Below are 10,908 nucleotides of genomic sequence, written 5' to 3'. Positions count from 1 at the left end.
TTGTGTAGGTAGTGTCAGGCACTGTGAGGTCTTGAATATCCAGGCCATTTCGTGTCTGGAGGGAGCACATTGTAAGGAGTCCTACCCTTCCTTTGGCTCTTACATTCTTTTTTTTTTTTTTTGGTTTTTCGAGGCAGGGTCTCACTCTGGCTCAGGCTGACCTGGAATTCACTATGTAGTCTCAGGGTGGCCTAGAACTCACGGCGATCCTCCTACCTCTGCCTCCCGAGTGCTGGGATTAAAGGCGTGCGCCACCACGCCCGGCTTGCTCTTACATTCTTTCTGCAACCTCTTCTGCATTAGACACTGAGCCTTGGAAGGTGTGATAGATATATTGCAGTACTGAGCGCTCTGGTTACTTTTTTCCAGCACCATGATACCTTCTGAGTCATCCCAAGGTCACTGCCATCTGAAAAGAGAAGATTCTCTACCAAAAGTGAGAGTAGCATTAACATAAGGGTATGAACATTAAGAGAAGTGCTTACTGGGCAGTTTGATAAGCATAGTATATACATTTAGCCAGACAGCAGCAGACGTTACACCCCTGGGGCTCATGACTACCCTTGTTTTAAGTTTTCAGTATCAGGGATGTGTTCCCTCTCAGGGAGCAGGCCTCCAGTCCAATTACAAGGCAGTTGGTTTCCACTATGACAGACGTGCCACTATTGCACCCATTGGCTCATTTGGCCTGGCTGGCCAAATATAAGGCTTGCAGTGTCTACTGTTGAGTATCTTCACTGGTGATTTCTCTCTCTCCCATTGAACTGCATGCAGAATGGCTTCTTCCAGCTTTCTGTCAGCTGTTCTACATGGAGGAGGTTATCAGCTCAGTTCCAGCAGGATTTCTCAGTGGCCTTGCAGCCCAAGTATGTGGAGTCTTCAGCAATAGGGTCTTACCATCTATTCCTCATGGGAAATCAAGGACCATGGCAATGGCCTATAATGTTTTGGGGGCATCAGGGACCACTCTGGCCAACAACTCACTGTAAGTTATCCCATCCCTGGCACTGAAAATTTTCTAGCAACAATCTACAGCTCCTGAGTGTTCTGTTATCCAAAAAAGTAGGATTCCGTATGATTTATTTATATCTTCTTAGATTTTTATTAGCCCTCCCTCCACCTTTCCTTTACTCAATCTCTTCCTCTGGCCTCACTTTGGGTCTTTTCAATCCCATTAATCTATTCTTCTACTTACATATATATAATACCATCCTAGTAAATAACCCCTCCCTTCCTTTCTCTTCCCTTTATATCTTTTTTCTATTTTATTGGCTTCTGCTACTGAGTTTTTTTCCTTTTCACACAGAAGGCCAATTATCTATAGCTAGGATCCACATATGATTTTTTTTTTTTCAAGGTAGGGTCTTACTCCAGCACAGGCTGACCTGGAATTCACTATGTAGTCTCAGGGTGGCCTCGAACTCACAGCAATCCTCCTACCTCGGCCTCCCGAGTGCTGGGATTAAAGGTGTGCGCCACCATGCCCGGCTTAGGATCCACATATGAGAGAGAACATGTGATGCTTGGCTTTCTGGGCCTGGGTTACCTCACTTAGTATAATCCTTTCCAGATCCATCCATTTTCCTGAAAATCTCCTAACTTCATTTTCCTTTACCACTGTGTAGAACTCCACGGTATCAATGTGCCATATCTTCATTATCCACTCATCAGTTGAGGGTCAGACAAGACTACAGGGGATCTGAAGATGTCACTGCAGGCAGACTGGGGATGGAGCATTGCTCTAAATCTCCACTCGGCATTCTCTGCCCCAGTGCTTTGGCCAAGACAGGTTTTCCTAAAGCCTTGCCTATGGCTGTTGGCCATGCTGTGTTGCCATTTCTTGGGTCCAGCCAAGAAACATAAAAAGGACACCCAGGGTCCCATAGCATCACTGTTGCTGGAGTTCTGAGTCCTTAACCAGTGCATTTTATTTCCAACTCTCAGGTATTTTCCTCATGCTATTTTATTTTTTTAATTTTTATTTATTTATGAGAGAGAGGGAGGGAGGGATAGAGGGAGAGAGAATGGGTGCACCAGGACCTCCAGTTTGTTCTAGATGCGTGCACCCCCCCCCGTGCATATGGCTTACATGGGTCCTGGGGAATCAAACCTGGGTCCTGTGGCTTTGCAAGCAAGCACCTTAACCACTAAGCCATCTGTCCAGCCCTTCTCATGCTACTGAGTTACCTGCATATGTGTGTGCATCACATGTGCATGGTATGCATGCATGTGTAATATGTGTGGGCACGTGTGTATGCAGGGCACACGCACATGTATGGGTGCATGTGTGTGAAGGCCAGAGGTTGATGCCTCAATGGCTCACCTCTTTGGAGATGGTTTCTCACTGAACCTAGAGCTCATCAATTCAGCCAAGCTAGCTGGCCAAGAAACTGTAGGAATTCTCCCATCTCTCTTCCAAGAACTGGATTACTGACATGGACCACCATGCCTGGCTTTGATGTGGGTGCTGGGCTCTGAACTAAGGTCCTCATACTTGTACAACAAGCAGTTTATCCACTGAACCATTTTCCCAGCTCTATCTTGTAAGATATTTAATTATATTTACATGGAAGGTGCAGAAAATGTGGAGTCACACCACATAATTTAATCCCAGTCCCTGCTCGCCTTGTACACCGTCCCATTCCACCTCCACAGCACCACGATGGTTTACAAAGGTGCACACACGACTTCCGGTGGTTCACCCATGAACCTCCCTTGGTTCCCTGCAGTGAGGTGAAGGATCCTCTCCTGGATGCCCCATACACTGCTTTCTCCCTACAGGACACTTCTCTTCCTGTCACATCTCCTGTGACCACCACAAACACCAGCTGGTAGCCTATACAACAGATCCTGGGTTCACAGTCCTGGATGCTCACTCAAGTTGGAGTACAGTGATGCTTCCTCCCGGGTTGGTGGGAAGCTTAGTTCTTATTCAAAAGCCTTCTCCACACATACACATCTATCTCAAAATCCCCTCCTGGGACAGAGAGATGGCTTAGCGGTTAAGATACTTGCCTGCAAAGCCAAGGGATGCAGGTTCAATTCCCCAGTACTCGCATAAACTAGACGCACAAGGTGGCATCTGTGTCTGAAGCTTGTTCATGGTGGTTGGAAGCCCTGGTACATCTATTTTTTTTTCTTTCCATCTTTCTCTCTTTCAAATAAATAAAATAAAAAGTGAAGGTTGCCCTCCTGCTTTTTAATTTTTTTTTTAATTCCCTTCCTATGAAGACACTACTCTGATTGGATTAGGGTCCACCCCAATTCTCTAAATTTGACAGCTGCTAAGACCCTGTTCCAAACAAGGTCATATTCCATGGCACTGAGGTTATGACTTTGACATATGCATTTGAAGGGACATAATATAGTCCATGACTTCCACCATAGTATCTCTGCCCAGGTGATTGATTCTCTCTTTACCATTCTTTTGTCATCCTCAGCCCATTTCACCCAGCTCTGGAAGGCTTCCTAGACACATTTAAAACATATACACACACACACACACACACACACACACACACACACATTGCTGGAGAGATGGCTTAACGGTTAAGACATTTTCCTGCAAGGCCAAAGGACCCAGGTTTGACTCCCCAGGACACATGTAAGCCAAATGCACAACGGAGTACATGCATCTGGAGTTTGTTTGCAGTGGCTGGAGGTCCTGGTATGCCCATTGTCTATCTCTCAAATAAATAAATAAAAATAAAAGATTTAAAGCAAAAAAGTATATGGATAAAGATTGTTACAATGGATCATATTCCAGAGACTGAGGTAGGAGGACTACCCTAAGGTCAAGGCCAACCTGGACTACAGAGGGAGTTCCAAGTCAGCCTGGGCTACAGTGAGACCCTGACTCAAAAAAATAAAATAAACTCCTTACAACGTGCTCCTCCAGACACAAAATGGCCTGGATATCCATAATCTCGCAGTGCCTGACACTTCCTACAGAAAGCCATCATAATAGGAGGAAAAGATGATGTCATCAAATAAGAGAGAGACTGATTAAGAGGGAGAGGGGACATGATGGAGAATGGAGTTGCAAAGGCGAAAGTGGGAGGAGGGAGGAAATTACCATGGGTTATGGTCTATAATTATTGATGTTGTCAATAAAAATAAACTTAAGAGCTGGAGAGATGGCTTAGCGGTTAAGCGCTTGCCTGTGAAGCCTAAGGACCCCGGTTCGAGGCTCGGTTCCCCAGGTCCCACATTAGCCAGATGCACAAGGGGGCGCACGCGTCTGGAGTTCGTTTGCAGAGGCTGGAAGCCCTGGCGCGCCCATTCCCTCTCTCTCCCTCTATCTGTCTTTCTCTCGCCCATTCCCTCTCTCTCCCTCTATCTGTCTTTCTCTCTGTGTCTGTCGCTCTCAAATAAATAAATAAAAAATAAAAAATAAATAAATAAACTTAAAATAATTAAAATAAGGATCACCTGTTAACACAGCTTTCTAACAAAATGTGTCAAATACCAAACAAAGGGGTGACATTAGACATAAGGCCTAGCTCCTAAAATCAGGGGCATGTTTGCAGATGGGAGATGTCTGATAAACATACCTGGAAGCCCTGCGTTCCCACACTTACTGGATAGGCCCTGCAGAACCCACTCTGGCTTAGGACCCGTGTTGAGAAGTGCCCAGGCAGGGTGTCCAGCCACTACTGCTACCATGTCTGAATGTCCTCTGGCCAGCATGCCTCCAAAGCCAAGGCATGTCCAAACAGGGCATGCCTGACCAGGAAAATTCACACCCTCCATTCTGGAGTGGCGTCCACACAGGAGATGCAGAACCCCTGTGTGTTCCGGCTGTACTCCTGTGTATTTATGAACTCCTACACCGTCCAGAAGGCCTAGACAGAAATGCTCGTTCTGCTGGACAGACTTGCTTCCTGCCCCTGCAGAACCAGAGGGTGCAGGCCCGGGGAAGCTTGCCCATATAGGCGAAAGTCCAGATTGCGGGTCAGGCACACCCCAACCACTCTCGGTTTGTCCCTCCCCAAGGCGGGACACCCCAGCTATTATCCCTGTCTGCAACCTGTCACTCATCGCCTACAGCACCTTGGCCCCACCCACCATATTGGCCCCACCCACCATATTGGCCCCGCCCCACTCACTCACTGTTTATCCCTCTCCTCCAGGGTCACGCCCTGCTACCCCCCAGTCCCCCTCCAGGTCGGCTCCTCGTCCACTATATTTTGCTCTGCCCACCTACCCTTTCCCACCCTGGGCCGGCCCTTGAGCTCTCGCCCCGCCCACCACCGTTGCTTTGCCTACCCCTTCACTCCCCGTCCCAGGACGCACGCTCACGACTGCGAGCCGCTAAGGAAGTCGCGCCAGCCGGAAGTCCTGCCGTAATCCGCGCCGCAGCCGTCGTAAGAGCCCCGGTTCCCCAGGTAACCGGTAACGCACGCAAGATGGCGGCGCCGGCGGAGGTTAAGGTGTGTGCGGACCCTGCGGAGACTGCCGAGGCCGCGGAGCTGAGCCGCGTGCTGGGCCGCCTGCTGCCGGGGCTGGATGCCGACAGCAAGCTGGGGCGGCGGCGTGCGTTAGAGGCCCTGGAGCGCGCGCTGGAGGACACGGCCCGGGCCGGCGCCGACCCTGCCGCCTTCCAGGGCCCTTGGGCCCGCCTGCTCCTGCCGCGTCTGTTGCGTCTCCTGAGCGACCCGGCCGAGGGCTGCCGCGCGCTCTCCGCGCACCTGCTGGGCCTGGGCCTGCGCCGCTGTGCGCGACCCCGCGACGCTCTGCCGCGCCTCCTGCCCGCGCTGGCCGCCCGCCTGGCCCGGCCCGAGCCTGCGCGGCTGCCGTCCGAGCCGTGCGAGGAGCTGCGCCTGGCGCTCGTGCAGCTGCTCCGGCTGGCCGTGGACCTGGGCGGCCGTGGACTAGCGCCGCTCCTGGACGACGCGGTTCGCGCGCTGCGGGGCGCGCTGCTGGACCCGTTTGCCGCGGTGCGGCGGGAGAGCTGCGAGTGCGCAGCCGCCCTGGCGCGCGCCACGCCGGGTAAGCTAGCCGCCTCCCGGTGCCCGTAGTCCGGTAAACTCTCGCAGAGATTCTGGAGAATTGAGGGGGGTCTTGAGACAGGATGTCACTCTATGGCCCAGGCCGGCCGCGAACTCAGTGCTTCTGCCTTAATCTCAGTGATGGAATTACAGGGTGCACCCCACGCTCATGTCCTGGTCATTTTCATGGTAGAAGTTATGAGACCACCCCCCGCATGGAGAAAGACAGTTGTCTTATTTATCTTCTCCAGTCCCCAGTCTGGCTTGAACTACTTTCCTCTTAGTTGGTGGGAGGATGCGTCTTTCTGCTTTCCTTTAGTTCATTCTCTACTGCCCTGACGGCTCTGCTCCACCCAGGGCATTCTCTTTCCTCTCCCAGGCTGGGATTTGAACCGATAAAAGAACCTGTCTTGTGCCCACAGGAAAGCTTCCTGAAGGAGGAAGGGTTAAGCTAGAAACCTGTGAATGGAAGGGAGCCAGCCTGGAGGAATAAGTATGCTGGCCTGTCCAGATGGGAGGAGCCCAGGCAGCCACTGCGGGAAGATGAGGCCAGCAAGGGCTAGGTTTATATTGAGAGGGCAAAGGATGATGGCAGGTTATAGTGATGGCCACAGATCTGGACATCTTGAGACTGGTTGGGGAAGTTTGGGTAACCTGCAGCATCCTTATCATGCAGAGCACTTCCACATGCAGTCAGAGTCCCTCATCGGCCCTCTGATGCAGACCATCTCCCATCAGCACTGGAAGGTTCGGGTGGCTGTCATCGAAGCCACAGGCACGGTGATCCAGTTTGGTAATGGGAAGTCTGTGGATGACGTCCTTTCCCACTTTGCTCAACGACTGTTCGACGATGTCCCTCAGGTAATGGGATTTCTCTGCCCACCAGTCTCATTCTGCATCCATGACAGAGTAGCCAGTGTGCTTGACTTTTTAAGTTATTACATTGACCACACATTCTTGCACTCTTAGTGGATTCTAGACGAGTGCTCTACTGCTGAGGTATTCCCTGGCCCTCTTTTTACTTCTTTTGAGACAAAAGCTTACCAAGGTACGGAGGTTGCCCTTAAACACATTCTTTAGCTCAAACTGACCTTAGACTCACTCTGTAGCTTAAGTGTTAGGTGTAGGTGACACATAACCTTTCACAATTTGGCATGATGTATTCACCTTGAGAAAATAGGGGAGAGGTGACTTTTTTTTTGTATGTGAATATATTTGGTTTTCTTCATTCCAAAAGATAAAAAAAAAAAAAAGATTATTCCTATAACCATTGTCTGTTTGAAGGAAAAAGTGGAAACTTGTATGTGCTTTGTTTGCAGAAGTGTCTCATGTGCCCCATGCATCAAGGTAATTTCACTGCAGAGCCACCATGATTACGTACCTGCCAGGGAGGAGAGGGTGGGATTTGGGTTGTGGGATCCTGGTGGATTTGGAGCCCACTGGGAGAAGCAGGCAGTTTGAAGCCTGACAGGTATACACAGAGCACTGGCTCTGCTGAGGGCAGAATGCCACTTGCAGGCATGCTTGCTTTGAGGAATATGAACACTGGGGTGGGCAGGCTCTGTCCCACAGGGAGGAAACAGGTAAAGGCACATCTGTGCTCCTGGTCATATGGGTAGGATAGGCCAGTGTCCTCTAGAGGGGGAAGGCATCCCAGTTGTGGCCATTTATATCAGATCATCATGAAGCTCTCCACTGAATGACAGTGGTGTCCAGGTTTCAGTCCATGCCCTTCCCATATGATGAGAATATTGGCACCCTCTAGCCCTGTTCTTGTGTGTGTGTACCACCTCATTTCATCCTCATAGGTGTGTGCCTAGTGTCACATGGAGACTCCAACCGACAGTGGGCCATGCCCCACCCAAGCCATGGGCTTAATATGATGCTGTGTGCCTTGTTTTGTTTTATTCTTGTTTGTTTTCTTGTTTTGTTTTGTTTTGTTTTTCAAGGTAGGGTTTCACTGTAGCCCAGGCTGTCCTGGAATTCACTACATAGTCTCAGGGTGGCTTCAAATTCGTGGTAATCCTCCTACCTCTGTCTCCCAAGTGTTGGGATTAAAGGCATGTGCTACCACACTGAGCACTGATTTTCTTATTTCTGTGTGTGTGTGTGTTTGTGTGTGCGGGCATGTGTGTACTATGACATGTAGGTGGAAGTCAAAAGACAGCCTTGAGTGTGAGTCTTCACCTTTCACCTTATTTGAGGCAGGGTCTCTTGTTTTCTACCTTATAACCAGGCTAACTGTCTCACAGGCTCCTGGGTTTCTCTTGTCTCTGACTTCCACCTCAATGTAGGAGGCCTGGGATTACAGACATGCATCACCACATCCATCCTGTACATGGATTCATGGGATCTGAAATCAGTTCCTTATTGTTGTGTGGCAAGCCCTGAGCCACTCCCTTGACCCACTAAGCCACTTTCCTATTTCTTTTTAAAACTTAAAAAAATTATTTTGAGAGAGAAAGAGAGAGAGAGGTGTGGGGGTGGGGAGAATGGGCATGCCATGGCCTCTCGCCACTGTAAACAAACTTCATATGCATGTGCCACCTTGTGCATCTGGTTTATGTGGGTCCTGGGAAAGTGAACCTGGGTCCTTTGGCATTGCAGGCAAGCTTCTTACCTGCTAAGCAATCTCTCCAGTCCACTCTTCTTTAAATTTTTAAAAAGTATTTATTTGAGAAAGATGCATATAGAGAATGGGCAAACCAGTACCTCTGGCCATTGCAAATGAACACCAGACACATGTACCACCTTGTGCATCTGGCTTACTTGGGTACTGGGGACTCAAACCTGAGTCCTTCAGCATTGCAGACAAGCTTCTTAACCGCTAAGCCATCTCTCCCACCCTCTTTAAAAAAAAAAAAATTGTCGGGGGTTGACATAGGGTCTCATTCTTGCCCAGGCTGGCCTTGAACTCAGTGATTCTCCTACCTTGCTTGACCTCTGTAGTGCTGAAATTAAGGCATGTACCACCATGCCTGGCCTCTTGTTTTGTGGTGTTGAGACGGTTCAGTGATTGAAAGTACTTACTGTGCAAGTCTGACAACCCAAGTGCAGATCCCCAGAACACACACAAATCTGTGTGCAAGCAGTGCATGACTCTAATCCCAACATACCTACAGCAATGAGAGGCAGAGTCAGAAGACTCTTGAAGCTTGTGGTTTATGTCATCTGGTGTTGGCAGCAGCAGATAGGAAAGAGCCTGTCTCAAGAAGGTGGAGGGTGAGGACCGATACTCTGAGGTTGTCCTCTGACCTCCACTTGTACACATCCATACTTACAAACACTACCCTCCCCCCACAAATACACACACACAATTTGTTGCTTTAAAGTCAGGGCTATGGCTCAGAGAGAGAGCACTTGTTTAGCCCAAGTATGGTCCTGGGTTCCATCACTAGCAACATACACACAGTTGAATGATAGTCATGGTGCATAATCATTATCACTATCTACTTTTTTCATCAGCCTACAGAGAAACTAACGATTAAGCAGTTACTGCCCATTCCCTCCTCCCTCCAGGTCCTAGCAACATGTATGTAATTTTCTATGAGTTTGCTGCTCTAGACTTTTCATGTAAGTAGAATCATGTGATATGTCATCTCTGTCTTCCCTCTGCATGGTTCCAGTGTTCACCAGCATAGTGTGTCAGTGTCCTGCTCCTTTTTGTGGCTATGTAGTATTGCACTGTGGGGCTAGACCTCGTTGTTTATCCATTCATGTGTTGAGGGACACTTGTATCAATTCCACTTTTGGGCTGTTAAGAGACCATATACAACTATCCATCCAAGACCCTGCTTTTCCTTTTGGGTAATATCTCAGGACTGAAACTCGGTGGCTGGCATTTCCAGGAAGCACCAGTGTCTCCCATTAGCTGCTGTCCCACAATGCTGCCAGCCCTCCACAAGGGCTTTACTTCTTTCTTCCATATCCTCACTGCCACTTGTTTCATTCTGGCTATCCTAGTGGACGTGGCTTATAGTCTCTCATGGAGTGTGGTGCTTGGCATTGTTCCCTTGCCCATTACCCTGTACTTCATGGCATCTTTACCCTTATGTCTTGAGCTCTGAGCACTGACCTGCACCTCCTGTGACTCATGGTGCAGTTTTTACTGTTGACTTCTCATGCACTGGAAGGGTCTGGAATGATGCATTGCCTGCTCAGCTGGCTCTGCTTTGCTTCACTGTGGGGTCTTATCACAGCTCTCCCCTTCCAGCAACAGTGCCCCGGGCAGTGGAGAGACAGAGAGGGAGTCTTCTTCTGTCTCAGTGCAGCTGGGGCTGAGTCCAGCTGGAGTTGGGTCTTCCCTAGACAGTGGAGGGAAGTGAGTGGGGTGGGTGGAGTAGCAGTATGGGGCCACCCTATCCCCTGGCCTGAGGTGGAGCATGGCCCACAAGAAAAGTGGTGTCTTTGTGTCAGAGTCAAATCACTCCTGAAAGTAGTGCAGTGCCTGCCTTGAGAAGTTCTGTGTACAGAGCATAACTCTGTCTAGCTGTCTGTAAGCAGTATAGCCACTTATCCATTGCTGATGGTTAGGATGTAGAGTTCTCTATAAGTAGTGTAACTGTATCAGTAACCCTCTGTAAGCAGCATAACTGTATGGATGGATGGCTGCCAGTGTCTATAACTGTATGGAGAGCTCTCTGAACAATAGAACTCTGTATCCATAGCTAATCTGTAATAGAGTGTATTGACAGCTGTCTGTGCACTTTGTAACTAACCATAGCTGTGTACACTGTGTTAGTTACTTTTAAGTAGTTGTGACCCAGCTACCTAGGAGTACAATGTAAAGGTTTATTCTGGCTCATGGTTTAGCTTGTCTGGCTTCACACACTGTGACAGAGCATGGCGGCGGGAGTGTGTGGAGGTGAGTCCCCACTGATGCCCAACATGGAGCAGAGAGAGGAGGTGGCTGCGGACA

General features: G+C 49.3%; 1 protein-coding gene across 1 annotated transcript in view; it reads left to right on the top strand.

Annotated features, from left to right (window-relative positions):
* Positions 1–5,400: 5,400 nt before the first annotated feature.
* The window catches only part of Dnaaf5 (dynein axonemal assembly factor 5), a 53,651-nt gene continuing 48,143 nt past the window's right edge, over positions 5,401–10,908 (top strand). The window contains exons 1-2 of the mRNA XM_045144403.1: positions 5,401–5,991; positions 6,667–6,851. Of these exons, the coding sequence (XP_045000338.1) occupies positions 5,409–5,991; positions 6,667–6,851 (768 nt within the window). The 5' untranslated portion in view covers positions 5,401–5,408. The remainder of the gene's footprint in view (positions 5,992–6,666; positions 6,852–10,908) is intronic.

Source organism: Jaculus jaculus, chromosome 2, assembly GCF_020740685.1.
Source record: "Jaculus jaculus isolate mJacJac1 chromosome 2, mJacJac1.mat.Y.cur, whole genome shotgun sequence".
Lineage (NCBI taxonomy): Eukaryota > Metazoa > Chordata > Mammalia > Rodentia > Dipodidae > Jaculus > Jaculus jaculus.
The sequence above is the reverse complement of the archived record's forward strand: the minus strand, read 5'-3'. Positions and strand labels throughout refer to the sequence as shown.